At 39.9% G+C, this 22,190-nt stretch overlaps 1 protein-coding gene across 2 annotated transcripts in view; it reads left to right on the top strand.

The window, feature by feature from the left end:
- Nucleotides 1–3,108: 3,108 nt before the first annotated feature.
- PLEK (pleckstrin) overlaps nucleotides 3,109–22,190 on the top strand; it is a 29,175-nt gene continuing 10,093 nt past the window's right edge. The window contains exons 1-4 of one of the 2 annotated variants that reach the window (XM_077134426.1): nucleotides 3,109–3,255; nucleotides 18,891–19,046; nucleotides 19,691–19,872; nucleotides 21,397–21,488. In XM_077134426.1, coding sequence (XP_076990541.1) covers nucleotides 3,214–3,255; nucleotides 18,891–19,046; nucleotides 19,691–19,872; nucleotides 21,397–21,488 — 472 coding nt within the window. In that variant the 5' untranslated portion in view covers nucleotides 3,109–3,213. Of the gene's footprint in view, nucleotides 3,256–18,382; nucleotides 18,776–18,890; nucleotides 19,047–19,690; nucleotides 19,873–21,396; nucleotides 21,489–22,190 lie in introns of those variants that run through there. The other variant, XM_077134425.1, reaches the window with a different exon arrangement.

Here is a 22,190-nt window from a genome sequence, read left to right on the forward strand (position 1 = left end):
CTTGAACTGGAAGCCCATTGAGTACCAACTAAATTTTCTCTAATAGGTTTGAATGAATAACTAAATTTTCTCTAATAGGTTTGAATGAATTAAACAACCTATTCTTTCATCTTTCGTTGGGAGATACTTCTTCATGGATGTCTGGAGTTCCTGCATATCTTCCAAGCAAGGACATTATCTTTTCCTAAGTGTTTGTATAGTGAATAGCCAAGCGTGCTAGGGATGATGGCTCCCTCCAGAACAAAGAGTAGATTTCTTTTCTTTCAAGATAATGCCTTCCTCTGGGGCAAAGTCTAAGTGGCTTGGAAAAAGGTGATAGAAGATTCAGGTTCTCCAAGCTCAGGCTTCCTTAGATGTGATGTGAACCCAGTGATTCTGTGGGGTTCATCCTTCTGTCCACATTGCCCCTATAGGACTAGGGGACAGAAAGAACCAATACAAACATAAAGCTCATCATAATTTGCTGTGCCATGGGCAACAAAGTCCTTTGTTTAATTAAAGAGGGAACCAACCAGATGTCACAACTGGCTCAGAGGAGCCATCGGAAAGTCACAAATAAAGGAAGGTTGAAATTAATTTACGAATGGACACAAAAATGGCTTTCTTTACAGAGTGGACTCTATTTAACCTCTACCAGATAGAATTTACTTGTAAATCATGAATCATTTTGCATTGCTCGCAGTTATCCTTAATTTAGAGTTATACAATAGCTCAAGAGTCAAGGAAAGGCACAAACACCATAGATTCAGATAACCTGGAAGGGTTTGCTATAAGCAGTACATAATTTTCCACTGGTGACATCCAGGAATCTTTTTTCCTTATTCCAAAGGCTTAAATTTCTTTATATTGCATTAATATAGTACAAGGATACTTCCAAGATAATTGATCAAATATGGGAGAATCAAAAGGAGGGCAGAGGGAGATTTTTTAAAAGTAAGAATAGACCCACATACATGAGGAAGATGTTGGAAGAGGTTCTAACTATCTGATCTGGGACTGGAATCTATCAGAGCAGAAGAGCAATTGCTCAAACTCTGGTAAGGCCTACATGTTATTGATTCAGACAGTTCCCTATACTGACCACGAGGTGTCGCTATGCAGGCATGATGTTTTGTGGCAGGAGGGGGAAGAAGGTGTGGCTTTGTCTACTCCATCATTGCTAAAGCGCAGCTGATTCACAAATTCGGGGAGTTCTTGGTGTTAAGACATTGTTACTGCTGCACCTAGTCCAGGACCCGGCACATAGTAAGCCCAGAGCACCTGTTCTTGAAACGAATTATTCAGAATGCAAAGGAAGCTTTACATATTCCAAATCACATGACAACTCTGAGTAAAGCTTCTTAAGCCCTTTTGTCATACTGGGACAAATAGGAAAAAACACAACATTCCAAATTAGAGGTCACTTGGTCAATTAAACTTAAGTCGACAAATCTAGCCATGAAATCAAATTTGGTTAACTTCCACTGGTAACTTCATGAACTATTTCCCTTGCCTGTACAAATACAGACATAGCATAATACTTGTTTGAATGCAGACATGGGAAATCATCCCTTTATTTGTTTCCACTTTGCCCAGGTGCCATCAAATACTGAATCCTCCATTCTTATCATCCAATACTTTCTAACTAACAGTGAGAAGCTGATGGCAAACCATCTCTAATTTTATGGAATCTATATTAGCACAAAAGGAAAAGTGAAAAATAGATCAATGACCCTCTGGAATTCTTTCACCTCAGTGTTTCAGAGACCACCCATTTGTTCTTGTTTCCCAGAACCCCACAGCGGCCCTATTTTCTGTCCTTCCCAAAACATGAGTCTTCGTTTTTCCAAGTCTGTGAGCCATTCCACACTCTCTTTCAGTAAATTCCTATTGGCCAGTGCCGGCCATGGTGGCTCAGTGGCAGAGTTTCTGCCTGCCATGCTGGAGACTGGGTTCAATTCCCAGTACCTGCCAAGGCAAAAAAAAAAAAATTCCTATTGGCCTATATTAGCTGGAGCTGGTTTCTGTTGCTTTGCAGCCGAAGAACCCTGACTGGTATAATGAGAAAAGGGGACCAGTCAAAAAATCCAGTCCTGTGATTACTTCTATAATTTCTGTTGAGCTTAATGTCCTTGAAAAGGATCAGACCTAGGGTAATGGAGATGTTCCTTGATGATGAGGAATAAGTAACTTCTTTTGCTACTTACTACGTTCCAGGCCCTCTTCTATGAACTTACTTGTGTTATTTAATCTTCAGTATGATCCCGTGAGATAGGTGTTATTATCCCCATTTTATAGATGAGAAAACTGAGGCACAGAGTGATTAAATAACCTGTCTGTTTTCCCATGGCCAGATGAACATTTCTCAAAGTTTGTTCTGTAGAATACTCATTTTTCAGAATATTAATAGAAAGCGTTCCAAAGAAGGATTCTGTGGTCAACTAAGTTTCTGAAGCACAGGATTAAACACCATTATAACAGGTTTCTCGACTGTAGTACTTCTGGGGGGTTGGGTCTTTAATTTGTTAATGTGCAAAGAGGGTCCCTGAGACACACATTTCCTCAAGCATATTTGGTCATGGACTCTTTGCCCAGGCATCCTGTGAGAACAGCCTTCCATGCACTGGCAGGCAGCCTGAGTTTCTTTATCTCTAAGTTAGATATAACGATAAAATTTCTCCCATGGGTTTTCCTGTGAGGACTAAATTAAATGAGAGAGGCTGAAAAAAAAATGGGGAGTACAGTGCCTGGCAAAGAGTAGGGCTTCACTTAATAGTATTTACATTTGTTATATTAACCAGAAGGTTCTGAATGTCTGAGAATTTTTATGAAGCATGTCCAGGTTCCTAAGAATAATTCCTAAGCAAGGTAATTTGTACCATATGGTCTTCTCGTTTGTCTTCCCCTTTCTCTCACTTTGTTTTCCTCTTTGGGAGAATGATTTATTTATGGTCATGAACGTGTACCTTAGATGAATATTTATCCCAGCTGTGCTTTTAACAAGTCTCCAACATTTGCAAAGAATGGGTAGTTTAACTCTGAGTTCCTCATTCTGATCATCCAGCCCACTGAGGGGAAGAGGATGTGATCATGTGATCACCAGCAGAGGGGAAATTGTGAAAGGGACCTTGATGTAGAAAAGGCAACCCACAACCACATCGGCTCTCATAGGAGGGTGAGCTTCGAAGAAGACTTGTCTGAGAGTGGACCCACCCATTTGTCTGTCCATCCAACATGGAACCAAAGCGGCTCAGGGAAGGCTACCTTGTGAAGAGGGTGAGTGTGTGTGCCCACTTACCAGGGTGTGACTGTGTGGGGGCAGGAGAGGACTGGGGTCCTGGATTGTACTCCCTGTTCAGTTGTTTTATGACCATTTAATGTGGAAAATCTTAGGTCAAAATAGCAGGGCATCGCAGCAGGTGGGATGCTAGTGGGAACGCTAGGACGTATTTCCCTGGATTCTGTTTCTTTAAGGTGAACGAATTCACCTCAGGTCTCAGCACAGGGCTTGATCTGGTGGGGCTGAGAGTTCCACATTGTATGGCCTGAGCTGCCTGCCTCCCATGAGAGGATGGAAATTAGAACATCCGTTTCAAGAGCTACTTACACACAGGTATTCTGCTAGAAGACTCAAACTCTTCTGTCGTACAGGTTACTTAAAGAGACTATTCCCTATTTAAATTCTCCTCCTTCCCATTTTTATTTTTTTTGGTGGGGGCTGGGAGCTGGGAGAAGAAAGAGATTAAAGTTGAGTTGATATAAGGATGCAGTAATTATAACATTTTTGGGGTCATTGTCTTAGAACTGATGCATTAAAATCCTATGCGTTTTTTATTAAGCTGAAATCTCTTCATCACAATTTTTTGATGAGTTCCTATAACATTCTATTAAGGTGGTAGATGCTCCATTTTAAAGACGAGGCAATGGAGACCCAAATTTACTCATAATGCTTAGTGCCACTGGTGAAGCATCCAAAACTAAATTTTGTTAGCACCCTTGGTCTGTATGGTGATGCTGGGTGTGTGAGCAAGTCATTGCGAAACTGCCCATGATGGGGAGTTCACACGTGGGGATTGCCTGGTATCCTGCAGGCCACGCCGGTATGAATAGGTGTGCTCATATGGGTTGAGGTGAGCGCAGGGTGTCAGAGGAGAAATGTTAAATGGTTGAATGGGCTAAAACAGAATCACATTAGGTGCTTATTCAATGGAGCTTGTAGGTTAACCTTTAACCTAAAATGTTCTACTTATAATAGGGTTAAACAGCATATAGGCCACCTGATTCTGTTTTCATTTAAAGCTAGAAGGGACTTTAGGTCATCCAGCTTAATTCCCTCATTTTACAGAAGAGGAGACAGACCCAGAAGGCTCGGTGATTGCCCAAGGGCATGTGGGGAGTTGGGACCAGAAACTCCCTCTCTGACTCCTGGTTCTGAGCTCTGCCCAGCACCACAGGGTCTTTCAGAAATCTAAGTTAGGGTTTGTAATATATTTGTGGCAGTGAGAGTTACTGGACTGGATGTCGCAGAGTAAATGAGCCCTCAACTGACAGTCTCTGGAGCTGGCCATACATTGGAACCGCCTTTGGAAAAGACAAATGCACACACAGTGGTGTATGTGGATATCTTGCAGGGGGCAATATACTTTCTGAGAGCTGATAATAATTAATGTTGACTTTTTTTTTTCTTGAGCTCTTGGGCTAGTATCTTGAGCAAACCTGGTGAATGAAAACATTTTCTGCTATGGCTTTTTTATTGCGTTCATTTTTAAACAATTAAAACATCTTGAAATGAAACAGCAAAGAAAAATCGCTGTTAAGTTTGAATACTTATATTTTAAACTCCATAAATTACAAAATGTATAGAAGCTAAATCTCTCATAAATGGGTCTGTCTCACTATAAATTGGGGATAAAAGAGTCAGAGTTGTCAAGCAAATGGACTTAAATTAATTGATTCTTTTTAATTAGTGAGAGTAACCCTTTCAGATAATGACCTGTGAAATCTAATCTAGAAAATGTACCTGGAAAAAAAACAACAGTGAAATTTCATATTGGTATTTCCATGATTTACATCTTCCATAACTGTCATATCTCCAATTTATGTCTTCCATAATTTTGCGTTTTTCTCTGGGACCTTTGGGAAATTCTCTGTTGTAATGTATTAAGGTTCTTTAAATTGCTATTTTTAAGAAATGCTTCGTTCATAAATAGTCCCTTTGGTAAAGAACTAAATCTGAAGTCAGAATCTCCTAAATCAGGTCAGGTACTAAAATTCTTAACTTCTACAGACATTAAGTTTCTGTCAGTTACATCATGTGTGTAGATTGAAATCTATATTTGTCATGTATGGACTGAAACCTATTTATGTGGTACCTGCTACATAAATAGTAGGTGCTGTGTAAATTACAGTGATTAATAAGGCCAGTATCAATATATTTCCATAGATGACACCCTATTCTAGGTGCAAATGATGAGGCTCACTGGTTCCCGGGTTGGCTGTCGAACTAGAAAGTTCGTGGTGAAGAAAGAACCATAAACTCCTTTCAAGGCCACAAGATCCTTTGATGGTTAAAGCATTAAATGCAATACATTATGAATCTCTCTCCATTCACTCTTTTCTCTTTAAAGAAACTTATGCAGTTTAAGATACCTGGATAGGCATAAAGAACGTATTTTTTCCTATGTTTTCTTTTATGAAATTTCATTGGAGATATGATGTTTTGGGTGGAAAGAATAAAACATTAGAAAACTCTGGTGCAGGGATTTTGTCGAGTCAGAAATCTTGGGGTTGACAGGTCAATGGCAACAACTATAGGATGTTTCTGCTTTTCTTCTGTCAGGAAATTTCACAATTGGGGTGTCCTCCTTTGCCTCATGACTAAGACCTTTAAACAGAGACGACGGTTAAGAGGAGGAGGCAGAACACATGAATCTGTCATTTTGTAGCCTTTTAATTCAAACTGGCATCCAGATGGCCTTGCTTATAGAGTCTTGTCACTTGTGACCTTAAAAAAATAAAAGAGAGAGCATTGAGAGGCTACCGTGCAGCAGCTAGCTGCTGTACAAACACTGTCTCATTCAATCCTAACTGCCTTATAAGATAGTATCCTTTTTCCCCATATTACAAATGAGAAAACTGAGGCTCAGCCAGAATAAGTGATTTGTCCACTGTCAAACAACTGGTAAGAGGATGACCTGAGATTACGTCTAGGCTTGCCTGGCAGTAAAGCCCATGCTTGTCTCAGCGATCCCATGCTGCTTTCTGAAAGGCAGGCTTAACCAAGCCAACAAATGGAGTCAAAAGAACTCGCCAGAGCCAGAGTGGGGCCTAGTGGAATTGTTTGTGGATAAAATTGTGGTTAGTGATCTCAGCCTTTCTTTCTCTCTAATGAGAGGGTTACTTTGAAAAAGAGGAATACTTGAAAACATATTACTGAGTTGGGTATGTTTATAATCACTGCTTTTAAAAAAAGCAAGAGAGAGAGGAACAAATTACACGTAATAATCTAGAATCCACCAAATTCAGTCCCACACTAATCTCAATCTGAGAGGTTCGTGGGGCCAATTTCTTTCCATGACACCCAACCCAGCAGGCATTTCGCTGAGCATTGGGTGGCCTGTGAGGCTGGAGAAAGCACAGGATTCAGAGTGGTGGAACTGAGAAGGGCACAGGGTTTAGGCAGGAAATAAAAGGGCTGTAGAAAGCTGTGGTAGTAGAAGGAGGAAGCCTGGAGATAAAGAAAGAAAGAGCAGGGGAGTCAGTGGTCCCATTCCAGGAATTCTTTCATGTAGCAACAAGACCGAGCCTCAAGGATTCCTGAGGGGACCTTGCTGGTCTGGAAAAGATATCACACAATAAACCTCCATGACTTGCACCCTGCATGGGCTCCTATTCCAGAGATGTTATTTTCCAAAGCACTGTTGTGGTCATACTGAAGGTACTCAGGAGAATCATAGGTGAGCACGACTTCACAGCAGTGCCTCCAAACCAGTGTGATTGTATGTGTTGATGTGGTTGTTATTTTTTGAGTATTTACTACAAGCTAGCCAGCGTGCTAAGCCCGTTAAATATACTATCTCATTTAATATTTATAACAACCCTAGGAAGCAAGCACTTTATTATCCTCATTTTACAGAGGAGACTAATGTTTGGCAAAATGAAGCAACTTTCCCGAGGTCACAGCCCAGAAAGGGGCAAAGTTGAGATTAGAGCCCAAATAAATCCCTGGGACTCCAGAAGTCACACGATTAAACACTGTGCCATTTCTGTAGTGCTTACCTGATATGTTTTTTACTAAGAAATTGTCCAACCTAGAAGAGTTTATTTATTTAAAAAATATGCCACTGAATAGACTATTTCCCTTGCCTTTAAAGATTTCATAAGGCCCATATTGACCATTTGTCTGAGATGTGAGACAAGTGACTTCACATATCCAGTTGGAAAACTAGATGATCTATTTTACAATGTAGCAGAAAAAAGGGGCTTTATTTAATGCAGCATCAACTTAAAATAATATATGCCTGTGTGGGAGAATAGGTGATAGCAACTCACAGTTCTGCTTTAGTTAGATACGTAGGTTTCATGATAATAATAATGTTATTTTCCTTTGAATTTCAGCCCAATGTCAGCATTTGAAAAGAGAAGTTTGTGGGAAAGGGGAAGTTAAAGGAGGCATCTACTCTTTGTGAGAGGTGTTTGGGAGGGGTTCTAAAAAAATAAAATACAGTTGCCCCACCCCTCAGCTATCAGTTGTGGCTTCTTTCAGCAAAGCTGGACGTGCCCAGGCAGGCAGGCAGGCCCTAGCATGGATATTCATGTCACAGAACTGTCAACAGTTTGAGGGCAGAGACAGGATCTTGTTCCTTTTCTTACTCTGAACACTCAGGCCAAATTCTGAAGCACAGAATCGGCTCCATCACTACTTGTTGAATGACCATATCTGGAAGACTCATAGAAACTAAGGATTCAGAGCTCCAGATTATAGTAACTTTTCAAGTATTAAAAAAAGAAAAGGCAATTTCAGATGGGGTCTTCATTTTTAGATGGCCAGGGTTAAATATTTCTTTAAGGTTTATTATTTTGGCTTGAGATTGAGGTCCAAAGGTTGGTAAGGGCATCTGTAAATAGAAGACTAAAGGAAAGTGGAGACAAACAAACAGGCTTTTTGGGAAAGATGTGTAGAAAACTCAGGATTGGAGAGATGTTTAGTATTTGAATAAGTATTTAACCCAACTTCCCTTCTGTGGCCTGCATTTCTTTTACTAATCATCCACAAGTAGCTTGAATACCTTTTATCTTAGGAAACTTAGTAATTTGATTTTCTTCCTTAAACTATTCAGAAAATTGGTTTTTTTTTTTTTGAAACATCTACCAGTTGAGACCTCACAAGCAATCAGTGACAACTCTTCGTACACTTGAAAATTGTTCTCATTTGCACCGCCTGCACTCTTTTGGGCTAAAACACAGCCAGTTTCTTCGGTGGCTCTGCAGGACAGATGTAATTTTGTCTTCTTGCTGTCCTTGTCACTGTCTTTGAAATAGGGCTCAGTATATCTGCAGCTCTGAGGGTCACTAAACTCAATGTAATTTTCCAAGTACATCCAACAAGCACAGAATTACCAGGACAAGGTAGCATTTATTGAGTGCTTACTATGTGCTAGATAATGCCTTGAGCAATTCTGTTTATCCACAACAATCTTAAGAAGTAGATATAATAATTCTCCCCATTTGGCAGATGTAGAAAATGAGGTTTAAAAACTTGTTAAGGTCGGGTGGTGCAACGGTGGCTCAGTGGCAGAATTCTCGCCTGCCATGTTGGAGACCCAAGTTCGATTCCCAGTGCCTGCCCATGCAAACAACAACAACAACAAAAAAAAACTGGCTAAGGTCACATTGCTAGAAAATGGCAGGGGTGAGATTTGAGCCCAGGCTGTCAGACACCAGAACCCACTGGCTATAGTCTGTGAAATGTTAGACTATTGATCCTATGCTCCTATTTATAAGCCTACAATGACTCTTTTTGACAGTCCACATCAAACTTCTAAATTATAGGGCTTTTTTTTTTTAACCCTCCAAATGCTCACATTCCTAAATCTTCACCAATACATAGAATAAATATTGAAAATATGTATTATTAAAGAAGTTGCATCTTTTTATTTGAATTTGCATTGCTCTCATTGCAGTTGAGGCAGTACATTTCTTCTTCTTTTGAGAATTGCCTGTTTATATTTTAAAAATTTAAATAAATTAGAAGTTGTTTCTATTTTTCTCATTGATGAAAAAGATTTTTTAAAAAATATATGAAGGTTGTTAACCTTTAATCATGTGATGACATATTATAAATATCCCCCCATTTTCATTTGCTTTTCAGTTGCAGTTTAAAAAAAATGTACAGAAGTTTATTATTAGTTTTACACCCAAATACCTTATCATGTGTGATTTCTGCTTTTGGTGTTGTACAATGTCAGACTCTTATGTACTAAACTACATCACTCCTCTGATGATGAACAGTTATTCTTTAGGGAACTTTAAACCTGGTTCAGCATCTAAAACCCACCCATTGTGGACATATAATTGAATAAACTTTGGCACCAATGGGAAATAACAGATGTGTGTGTGTGCATAATCTCCATTAAGGTGAAATAACTAAATGACCTGAAGAAATTGATCTACATTCTAGAACCATTCAAAGTTATGTGGGTAACAAAAAGAGGATGGCATCTGAGGAGAAATGGAAATAAACTCGTTGGGAGTCCTAGGCTCAGTCACTTATCACCAATGACAGGTTGTGAGGTAGATGATCCTAAATCAATCCCTTTCCAGCTTGGACATTCTTTAATTGCACTTCCAGATTTGCTCTTGGGTGGGCGCCAGGATGGTCAGCGACAGATGTGCAGAGATGGGGGAAGGGCGGCCAGGGGAGGTGCCGCGCGGTTACCCCCGCAAGAAGCTGCAGCAGTGACCGAGAGGCAGAGAAATCACCCACTAGTCCATCATCCTAACCTAACCACTCCCAGGCCCGGAAGAAATTTTAGGCTTTGCAAGTGGTCAGATTTCTCTTGTTCTGCAGAGTACCAGACTCCTCACTGTGCCTAATGACCTGCATCCCAAATGATGCATCTTCTTCTGAGTTAGCTGACAGAGCCCCTAAGGCTACGTTTGAATTAGAAAAGCACAAATTCATTTTGGAAAGTTGGCTCGGGGGTAGGTTTATTATTTTTATTTTTTAATGAATTTAAAGCATTTTCTTATATAGCTGGTAAAAAAATTCAAGGTGAAATCATCTCTTAAAAAATGATTCAGCAGAATTTATCAAAGAATTCTTATAATGCTAATGTAGAATACTGTATTTTTTTATTAGAGAAGTTTTAGATTTATGGAAAACATGCATAAAATACAGAACTCCCTTATGTCACCCTGTTATTAACACCTTGCATTAGTGTGGTACATTTGCTACGCTTCATGAAAGACCATTTATATAATTGTATCATTAACGATAGTCCATTGATTACATTAGGGCTCATTGTGTTGTATACTCCTTTTTTTTATAACTTTTTTATTGTATACTATAACATATATACAAAGCAAAGAAATAAAAAAGCAATAGTTTTCAAAGTACTCTTCAGCAAGTGGTTACAGGATAGATCTCAGAGTTTGTCATGGGCTACCATATGATCCTCTCAGTTTTCCTTCTAGCTGCTCCAGAATATAGGAGGCTAGAGGGCTTAAATACTTTTTTATCAACACAATCGACTTTTTTTCTTTCAATTTTTTTGTGCAAAATAACATATATACGAAAAAGCTATAAATTTCAAAACACAGCACCACGATTAGTTGTAGAACATGTTTCAGAGTTTAACATGGGTTACAATTTCACAATTTTAGGCTTTTACTTCTAGCTGCTCTAAAACACTGGAGACTAAAAGAAATATCAATTTAATGATTCAGCACTCATATTCATTCATTCATATCGCCTATGTATAACTCCACCATCACCTTTGCTCTTTCCATACCTCTCTTCAGGTTGTTTGGGCTATGGTAATTCTAAATTTTGATATTGGAAGGGTCTGTCACTAATATGGGGTAGGGAGATGGAACAATCTGATGTTCTGGAGAGGCTGGGCTAGGTTTCAGTATTTATCTGGACCAAAGACCCATCTGGAGATTTTAGGTTTCTGGAAAGTTACTCTAGTGCATGGAATCTTATGTATTATCCTAGGTGTTCTTTAGGATTGGTTGGAATGGTCCTGGTTGGGGTTGGCAGGTTATGATAGGTAGCAAGGTCTACCTGAAGCTTGCATAAGAGCAACCTCCAGAGTAGCCCCTCGACTCTATTTGAACTCTCTCTGCCACTTCTTTTCCCCCTTTTGGTCAGGATGTAATTGTTGAGCTCATGGTGCCAGGTCTGGATTCATCCCCGGGAGTCACCTCTCACGTTGCCAGGGAAACTTTCACCCCTGGATGTCAGGTTCCACATGGGGGGAGGGCAATGATTTCACTTGCAGAGTTGGTCTTGGAGAGACTTAGGCCACAGCTGAGCAACAAAAGAGGTCCTCTAGAAGTAACTCTTAGGCATGCCTATAAGTAGTCTAAGCTTTCTCCGCTACCTATGTAAGCTTCACAAAAGTAAGCTCATGATCAAGGGCATGGCCTATTGATTTGGGTGTCCCTAAAGTTTAACACAGTATTGGCGATTCCCTGATGATAAGGTTTAATAGTTCTATAGTCTTTCTCCCCTCCCTCAGGAGACTTTGCCAATACTTTTTATTATCTGCTTAATATACTCTAGGATGTTTCCAAGCATTACAATAATCTATACAGGATTAAAAGTCCTCTTTCTTATTCTGGGCTCCCTGTGTTTCAGTTGTTCAAATGAGCTATGCAGATAAATTGAATTAGATTATGCACTACAAAAAATTTCAGTTCCAGATCAAATAAACCTTTTTTCCATTGGTCTCAAAGAGTATGTGTTGTTCTAAAATATAGACACCTTACCCCTATGTTCTGAATTACTTTAACCCCAACCTGTTCGGCTTTCTTTTTATCTCTAAATATCAGGTTATATATATAAAGCAGCCTCTCAAAATCCAGAAATATTAATCACCAATCTGGACTTAATATGTCTGCTCTAAAAAGCTTTTAATCTAGGCCCCTGTTTTCTTATAAGCATTTTCTAAAGGCGACCATGCCATTTAGTCTTATTTTGTCTCACCAAATGTCCCACATGTTCATTCACATCGTTGCATGCCTCACAACTTTGTTCCTTTTTGTAGCAGCACAGCCTTCGTTCATAAGTATACGCCATCGTTCGAATGCCAATCTACTTCTCAGTCAGTGCATCCTTCAGCCACCTGCATTCATCGGGCATCATACAGAGGGCCCAAAGTCCACATTCCATCAGCATTCTCGGATTTTAGATAATTTCATTGTTCCCAAGAGAAAGAAAACCAATAAACACACCCTGGCTAAACAGAAATGTAAACCTCCTCTTAACTCTTGTCCCTCCCCCCATTATTTACCTCTGCTGTTGCTATGGTAGTGCTGATGGTTTCCTTTTTTTTTTGCATGGGCAGGCACCGGGAATCAAACCCAGGTTTCAGGCATGGCAGGTGAGAACTCTGCCTGCTGAGCCACTGCAGCCTGTCTTGATGGTTTCCTTTTGAGCATAGCTCATAGCATGCAGTAGTAGTTGTTCCACTGTACCCTGGACTTAAACACTCTTCATACAAGAATCATATCTTTGAAGTAATTCTTGCGAAAACTAATTCATATTTCTAATGTGAATCAGTGGGACATGTAGGTCTGTAAAACCCCTTTCAATCTTGTTCATCTTCAATGTGGTAATATTACTTCTAAAGCTACTAGAGAATCACCTTTGCTCCTATCTATTCCCCTACGTTGGAGTTCAGCCTCATTAGCTAACGGTTCACCCATCTCTAGCTTCTATGTATCTTGAAGTCCCCTGTATTATTTTAAGCCTCTGATTATACCTTTATGCTGGTCATAAAAGTGGAATCATACAGTATCTGTCCTTTTGTGTCTGGCTAATTTCGTTCAGCATTATGTCCTCAAGGCTCATCCATCTTGTCATGTGCTTCCTATTCGTTTTTTATTCTAGTAACATATACATAGCCTAAAATGTCCCCTTTTAACTACATCCGGATATACAATCCAGTGGTGTTAATTACATTCACAATGTTGTACTACCATCGCCACCATCCATTACCAAAATATTTCCATCAACCCAAACAGAAACTCTGTACAATATAATAACTCCCCACCCTCACCCCTACCCATGGTAACACATTATGTATTCTGGTTTCTGACTCCATGGATTTGCTTATTCTAATTATTTCTTATCAGTGAGATCATGTAATATACTTATTTCCGGAGTAGCTATATTTTAATGTCCACATGAGGAATTTGCTGACCTCTACCAACTTATCCTAATTCCCAGGGCTGTGGCAGCTGACCTCTACCAATTTATCCTAATTCCCAGGGCCGTGGCAGTAATTAATCTTAGATATGCCTGAGATAGATTATTAAATTTTACATTAGAAATGGATTTTAGCTGTCATCTAGCCCAATTTCCTATTCCTAGATCTTTAAATGCCTCTTTCTTTTTTAAAATTCCAATTATTTTATCTTTTATTAGATAAGTTTGTCTAAGTATCTCCTTAAAAATTTATCTCCCCACAATTTTAAACTAAAGTAGTGTCATATATTCATTTATTTATTTTCCCCAATTATTTTGAAAAATTTCAAACCCACAAAGAAAAAATCAGCCTTTACCTTGATTAAGTTGTTCACATTTGGCTGCATTTGCTTTATGTCTTCTTAGCATTTCTATAGAGATATACACCCATGTATTTTCATGCTGAAATATTTTAGAGTAAGTTGAAGACATCAATGTACCCCTAAATACTTCAAAATATATTTTCTAAGAACAAGGACATTCTCTGATATAATCACAATGCCATTATCATGCCAAAGAAATTTAACATTGTTATAATACTATTAATTCATATAACTTTTCATTCAAATGTCCCCAAATGACCCAATAATATCCGGAATTTCTTTTTTTTTTTAAAGTACAATTCAACCAAAGACCATGTAGTGATCAATATGCAGTTTTTCAAATGGTCAAATGAAAAGAAGCGAGATGAAACAATTCCCTTTTATAGATGCAAGCAAAGGGAGAATCACTGTGATCAACGTGTCCCGCTTCCATTGCATTGACTGCCAGGACCATTACCTAAATCGAAGAGCATTTGCTTTTAAACTAAGGGATACTTAATACAATAAAGGACATAAAATGCCCCACGACTTTTTACATATGTATACATCATGTAACCAACATTCAGACCAACGTACAGACCATTTCTAGTAACCCGTAAAATCTCATTGTTCCCCTTCCTAATTTGTAACCCCGCCTTAGGTAACCACTATTTTAATGTCTATAAACATCAATTATGCCTGCTCCTGAACTTCATATAAATGGAATCATACAATACATGCTTCTTTGTGTCTGGCTTTTAAATTCAAAATAATCTATATGAGATTTATACATGTTGTGCAAATACCAGTGGATCGTTCTTTTTTTCCTTTGAATTGCTAAGTTGGATTCCACTGTATGAACATATTATAATTTACTTATCCATTCTCCTGTTGATGAGTATTTGGGCTATTCTGTTTTGTTGTTGCCTTTTTTTTTTTTTTTTTCTTTCATGAATAGAGCATTAATGAACATTCTTGTGTGTAACTTTCATGGATATATGCATTTATCTTTCTCAGCTATATGCCCAGGAGTGGAATTGCTGTTACACAGGGCATCTATGTGTTTAGCTTTAGTGTAAACTGCCAAATAGTTTTCCAAGTTGGATGTGCCATTTTATAGGCCTTCCAGCGCTACGTGGGAGGCCCAGTTGCTCCATACCCTTGCCAGATCTTAGTCTTCTCAACCTTTTTAAATTTTAGGTGCTCTAGTGGGTGTGTAGAGGTTTCTCGTGCTTTTAGTCTGAATTTCCCTGGTGAATAATGATTTTCATGGGCTTTTTTAATATCCTCTTTTGTGAAGTGCCCATTCTAGTCTTTTGCCCATTTTCAATTGGATTATGTATTTTTCTTATGAATTTGCAAGAGATCTTTATATTTTTGATGTGAGTCCTTCTCAGAGAGATATGACAACAGAAAGGTATTCGACTATGGTACCATAGAGTGTCTAACCTTGCCCATTTAAAAAAAGTTTTTTTGTTAAATATAACAATTTATTTGTTATATACTGTATATATATAAATATAACAATTGTACAAATATGTACAAACAAAAGAAAGAAAAAGCACTGATTTTCAAAGTACACTTCAACAAGTAGTTACAGAAAGGATTTCAGAGTTTGTTATGGGCTACCACTCCACTATTTCAGATTTTTCCTTCTAGTTGCTCAAAAACACTGGAGGCTAGAAGAAATACATTTTTTCTTTTTTTTTGTGAAAAATAACATAAATACAAAAAAGCTATACATTTCAAATCATGTCACAGCAATTAGTTGTCAAACAGATGTCAGAGTTTAGTATGAGTTATAATTCTACCATTTTAGGTTTTTACTTCTAGCTGCTCTAATTATATCGGAGACTAAAAGATATATCAATATAATGATTCAGCAGTCATGCTCATTTGTTAAACCCTACCTTCTCTGTATAACTCCACCATCACGTTTGATCTTTCTCCCACTCTTTATAACCTTGCCCATTTTTTTAAAAAGGGGAAATAATCCAGCGGTAGTCTGGATATTTATTCTGCCTGTGCAGAGAAGAGATATTGCATTACATTTTATTTATTTATTTATTTATTTCATAACTAAACCAAAGGAAACATTTGGACAAGCAAAGTGATAGTCCCACATGTATTTATATTCTTTACATAAATAGTCTTCCTCTGGGCAACTGCAGCTGTTTACAGACTCTTTGTATTTTGAGATAAGTAGCAGGATCCTCTGGGAACTGCATGATAATTCTCTTTTGTGGTAGTCAAGACAGGGATGACATTATGCCTCAGGAGATGAAAACAAGCAAAGACCCCTCTACTACTCCTTTCCCAAGCTCTCCTGAAATGAAGACCAGAAAGATAGACTTCCTTGGTTGAGTCAGAATGGTTAATTTATTGCTAAAAAGGCTCTTGGCATGAAACCAAATAAAAAACTCTTTAAGTAAGGATTTCTCTGAGGCCCGCATTGACATGGATGGTCTGACACTGGCATTCCAGGCCATTTTGCAAGTGATTTTCATACAGCTTGGCCATGCCTGCAGACTACTCTCTGAGTGTTCTTTTTGATATCCATAGTCAAATGGAATCTGATTAGACCAGGATGGAAACAAATGCAGCTCGCACACCACTGTTTAGGCCTTCCATGGACATGGTTATTGGGTCATGACACTTTTGCAGTGGCTCCAGCCCTCAGGTAGCCTCAACTGCTCAGTCTGCGTGGGCACTTGAGATAGAATCTATTTGCCATCGCTGAGCTGAACTAAAAACAAGGGCAGGCTTAGGAAAGCAAACCACAAAAAGTTAGCTTGAAATGCACAAGAAGGAGGGTGGAGTATCTATACTATTTTCCTTGGCAATGGCCAATGAATGATTTATGGAATGATTATATATGTGTATATATTTGATATCTGAATTTTGTTTTTTTAAGTTCCAGTGAGGGTGGTGGTCACCTTTCCTGAGAGCTGCTTTGCTGAGCAGCCTGGACATACAAAGTGGGCCACCTGCCTCCTCATTGGGAAAGTGAGGCAGTTTACTAAACCCTGCGTATGTATGGAGAAGAGTTTTAGACAATATCGTTACACATTATTGTTTCTATTCTGATGTTAGTCATTTCTTCATATCTTCTTTATTTAGTCTCTATATAGATTAGCATATGTTATATTAATTACAATCATTCATTCCACAAGTGATTTATTGAGCCCCTAGCAACATAATGGTAAGATAAGCTCCCACCCTCGGAGGGCATATATCTGGTGGCAATTTATAGCTGACAGAGTGTCTTTTATACATTTCCATGCATTCATTTATAAATACATATTTTACACATGATCGAAACCTAATCAAATACTGGTACCACCCTGTAAGGTGGAATTATTATCTACCTTTCAAAGAAGAAAAATTCTGAGGCTCCTAAAAATTAGCCATTTTCCCCAAAGACATGTACGTGTAATGATCAACATGAGGCTCAGATCCATGTGTGACGTTTGACCCCCCCCCCCAAGTGATCCAAACCCTCCAAACCTCTTAAGGACGAGCTTGATGCGATGATGGAGGAGGCATGAAAGTCAGGGGCCGTGGCAGCTCTTTCACCACCTCTGAGTCTCATTCCACCAGGAAAGAAACCAAAGAGAGGGGATTTGTTTCCTTGCAAACACGTTTGTGCGGGGCCTTCGACTTTCTTTGCCCGTGAGTTTCTTTCTCATTAGCATGATGATAGTGATACCAGGTCATTTTCATTTTCAAGGAATAGGGAGATGTAAGACTAGTTGTTTATTGTGTTGGAAACTCAAATCATTTAGGACATTCATATGTGAGAGTTATCACATATACCAACCTCTCATTTGTAGAGTACATTAGAAAATACAAAGTCCTGTTCTATGACTTCACTTAATATGTGCTAGAAATCTCTGTGGTAGTCATTATTATTCCCATTTTACTGCTGGGAACCTGATGTTCAGGGAGAGCAAGTGACTTGCCCAGGTTTGAGAAGGAGAGCAGTAGATCTAGAACTTGAGCTAAGATCTTCTGACCAAGATACAGCAATTTCAGCAGTATTACAGCGGTTTATAAGTAAAGGCATTTTGGGATGGGACCAGATTTATTTATACTTATTTTCAGTGAGTCAGATCAGGTGATCTGTGGACCCTATTTTATGAAGCACTAGGAAAAAATTCTTCTTACATTTTGACTTACAGATTTGATTCTTTCTTTGATTTTGACAAACATTCCTAAGAGTTGAAATTTTCTAAAACAAAAATAAAACTCTTCCAACCAAACACCAATGTTTATCCTCTTTTCTATTTTTCGTCTTCCCTCAGAAAAAGTTAAAATTTTAAAAATAATGAAAAAGTCCCACAATTCAGTTTATGTTCTCAGATTACATGCAGGAGCTATTTACAGAAGGAAGTGTGCTAACAGCTCCTACACACAGCAGTGGGGTGAGAAGTTTAATATTAGGTGGGTCCGTTGTGGTTCCTGATGGTGTGAACCATGTGAGCCAAAGGTGGGGTAAGTCTGGGGAAATTACAGCAGAGAAAAGTCTGGTCGGGGGCTCACAAGAATAAGAAGCATTTGTTGCTCTTTTCAATAAAGTGTGATGTCTGCTAGTATTTGACAATTTGAGGAATAATCATCTTTCATATGGTTTTAATGAGACTCTATTGCTCAGTACCAGGAGCAAATAAAAATACCTACTAATGTCACTGCTATGGAGAAGGAAAGATGACCATACTTAAGGAAATTAAAGAACTGTATGAGGTACTGTATTCCAAAGTTCTAGAATGTGTGGCACAACCAGGAAGAAAAGTAGGAGGTGACTCTGAGGCGTTGATGGGGGGCTGAGCTGAGCTTTGAAGGATGGGGAGAGTTTAATCAAGGAGAGAAGGAATGGGGTGGAGAATGGAAGGGGCATTTCACACAGGGGGTCAGCTTGAGCAAAGGGCTAGAGGGCGAAATTAGAATGGCTCACCAAGAAGTCAGTAATTGGAGAGGATTTATGTTGAAACAACAGCTGTCACAAAATACTTTTTTAAAGGTGACTCTCTAGTATTCTACAGAACCTTCCCTTTAGGAAGAAAATAAAAAATGTAGTTCATAATATCCACCCTCCCCCACCCCTCTCAGTTTTTTTTTTTTTGTTTTCATTACAGGGGAGTGTATTCAACACCTGGAAACCCATGTGGGTTGTATTACTAGACGATGGAATTGAATTCTATAAGAAGAAATGTGACAACAGCCCCAAAGGAATGATCCCATTGAAAGGAAGCACTCTCACTAGCCCTTGTCAAGACTTTGGCAAAAGGATGGTGAGCTAATACTACTAGCCACAATCAATACCTTGTCAGGCCCTGCCTCAGTTCTCTAAGGCTGCCATAACAGAATATCATTAACTGGGTGGTTGAAAACAACAAAAATTTCTTAATTCATGGTTCTGGAGGATGAGGTTTGAAATGGAAGTATCAGCAGGGCCTGGCTTCCTCTGAAGTCTGTGGGGGAAGAATCTGTGCCTCTCCTGGCCCCTGGTGGTGGTTGCCAGCAATCCATGGCGTTCTCTGCTTCAGTCAGCACATGGCATTCTCCCCTCTGTCTGTCTATGTGTGTCCAATTCTCCCCTTCTTATAAGGACACCAGTGTGGCCTCATCTTTACTAATAGCATCTTCCTGAACCCTATTTCCAGTAAGATCACATTCACAAGGCCGGGGGTGAGAACTTGAATTTGTCTTTTAGGGGGACACAATTCAGCCCCTAACAGGCACTTAACCCTCTAGTCCATGTATTGCCTAGAAGGTGAGTGGTGGTCCTTGGGACAGTCCCTCCCACCATCACCCCCACTCTGCATGGCCAAGGAAGACCCTCCATGCACTTTCAAGGCAAAGTTGGGGCAACTGCTGTGCTTCATAAGGGGCATGAAAGAAGTCATTCCTAATGGTATGTGTTTTGATTTTTTAGTTTGTGTTTAAGATCACTACGACCAAACAGCAAGACCACTTCTTCCAGGCAGCCTTCCTGGAGGAGAGAGATGCCTGGGTTCGGGACATCAAGAAGGCCATTAAGTGTATTGAAGGAGGCCAGAAGTTTGCAAGGAAATCCACGAGAAGGTCCATTCGACTGCCAGAAACCATTGACTTAAGGTGATTTTCTGCACGCGCGTCTCTCCATCTCTTCCTTTCATTTTCCTCTAAGGAAGCCTCACAACAGATCCCACCTCAAGGCGTTGCTTTGGCCACCACTGAAGGCTGTATTCACTCTTCCAGGTTGACGCTGGCATTTACCTTAGCATATTAAGAGGTTTCCCTGGCTGGGCCTGAAGGCGTCATCATGGCTCCTGCAAGGCCTACTGGCTTAAGAAGAGAGGCTAATGGAATGTAGGTTCCCTTATTACTGCCAAGTAACCTTGGGAGACTACATTGCATTTATAAAGCAGCCATAATAAGTTAGTCTTGAAAGGAAGCTCCAGGATCTCTAAGTAGGGAGGAAAAGTCAGGTGCTAGTTGTCTGAGCAGGCAAGGTTTCAAGTTGATACATTCACGGTGTCATCAAGGACCAGCTGTGTGAACACTGATTCTGGGAAGAGGCTGTCGGTGCCCTGACCTGGTTTAATAACATCTGGTGTTGGCTGTCCTAGAATTGTAGGTGATAGCTGTGGTCTAACGGTGGTCAGAAACCTGTGGGTAAAACCCCTGATAGGGCTTGGGAAGAGAGCTCCTTCTTCCTGCATGTCTCACATCTTCTCCTGTCACACGGGCCCCTTCCTCTAGGAGCCTCTTGCTTCCTGTTAGTTTTTTTATGTTGAACATACCCCGAAATAGGAGCCCTGTCATGAATCCCATACTGGTTGCTTACAGTGACTGATGGGGATTCTATTTACAGTTTGGAGGGGTGGTCCCTAGCCTAGACTTGGCATGTTGTAAGATTTTGATAAAGGTTGTAAACTGAACTTAGTAAAACTGAGCAGCTTTCCTCAACAAGGAAACTTTCTGGTGAAGAATCAAGAGGAGGCTCCTGGTCTACCTGCATCTGTTGGCTGGGACCTGAGTGACCACACATTCCTGGCCATAGCTGTCAGAGCCAAGTAGACATGAGGCGCTGGTCATGTGGAGCCACAGGACCCATAAAATGGCCTTCTGTTTATTGTTTGGGGTTGCTCTAGGAAGACTATTTTGGGATTACTTCAAGGACAAAAATGAGAACTCTTCTTTTTCAAAAGAATTTTTGGAGTAAGAGATAAGCTTAGTCAAAACATTCTCCTGCTTGGAGGTAAATGTCTATACCAGATGGTCTCCGGAAGGCTCTTAAAGAACTGGAGCATGAGGATTAAGGGTCCTTAAAGATATAAAATGTGAGAATGTCGGGCTCTGGCCTGGTAAAGAATGTTGGCCCTGAGAACCTTTGGCACCTACGTGGGGGCAGTGCTCCATCTCAGGAATTGAGAGTTAAATCACCAAAGAGCTTAATGACCTCAGGAGACCTCCTTAGTGCATTTTGCTAAGTGCTGTGCAAGCTACAGAGTCAGGCAAACATGAACTCTACTCTTTAACCACGTATGATCCACTACGGGGATTAGGGTTGGGTGCTGCCTGGGGTGCTGTCTCCCAGAGAAGACCTGCTATTCTGAAATGTTCCCCACTTACCCATCTGTTTGCATCTCTGTGCAGCGCCTTGTATTTGTCCATGAAAGACAACGAGAAGGGAGTAAAAGAATTGAACCTAGAGAAGGACAAGAAGATTTTTAATCACTGCTTCACAGGTAAAAGGCCCAGCAAGCCTGAGTTGGGGTGAGTGAGGAAGGCAATGTGGTACTTTGCCTCAGCGTGTGTGCTCATGGGCGTGGGGCATGATGGGTGGACAGCATCATATCCTGCGGACTTTGAAGCCAGACTGCCTGAATGCAAATTCTGGCTTTGAAAGTTACTGGCTGTAAAATCTTGGGCCAATTACTTAACCCCTCTGTGCTTCGATTTCCCATGTATTAAACGGGGATAATCATAGTGCATACAACATCACAGGCTTGCTGCGATGCACTTAGAGCGGTGCCTGGCACGCAGTCACTGCTGTATGGTACTAATTCCATGTGGTTATTATGATTAATGATGTCACATGTCTGCACAAGCCATCAACTCTGTGAGTTCAGAAAAAGGAAAGCACCTACAGGGTTGGAGTGAATAGGTACCACCAAAATAGGTGGTACCTAAATTGGACCCTGAAGGATGAGTAGAATTTTATTACGTATTTATGGTGAGGATTTCTGAGCAGGGGCTGGGGCAGAGAATGATGGGACAAAGTTATAGAGGCAGAGGTGGGCAGAATATGTGTCCTGAAAAAGGAATTGACCAGCCTGGTGGGGCTGATAGTTTTTTAGGGGGGAAAATGGGAGATAAAGTTTGGGACCAGGTACATCAAATGCCAGGCATGGTTTATGGTGACAGAAGACATCAAGGAGGGAATCTCT

Source organism: Tamandua tetradactyla, chromosome 17 (assembly GCF_023851605.1).
Source record: "Tamandua tetradactyla isolate mTamTet1 chromosome 17, mTamTet1.pri, whole genome shotgun sequence".
Taxonomy (NCBI): domain Eukaryota; kingdom Metazoa; phylum Chordata; class Mammalia; order Pilosa; family Myrmecophagidae; genus Tamandua; species Tamandua tetradactyla.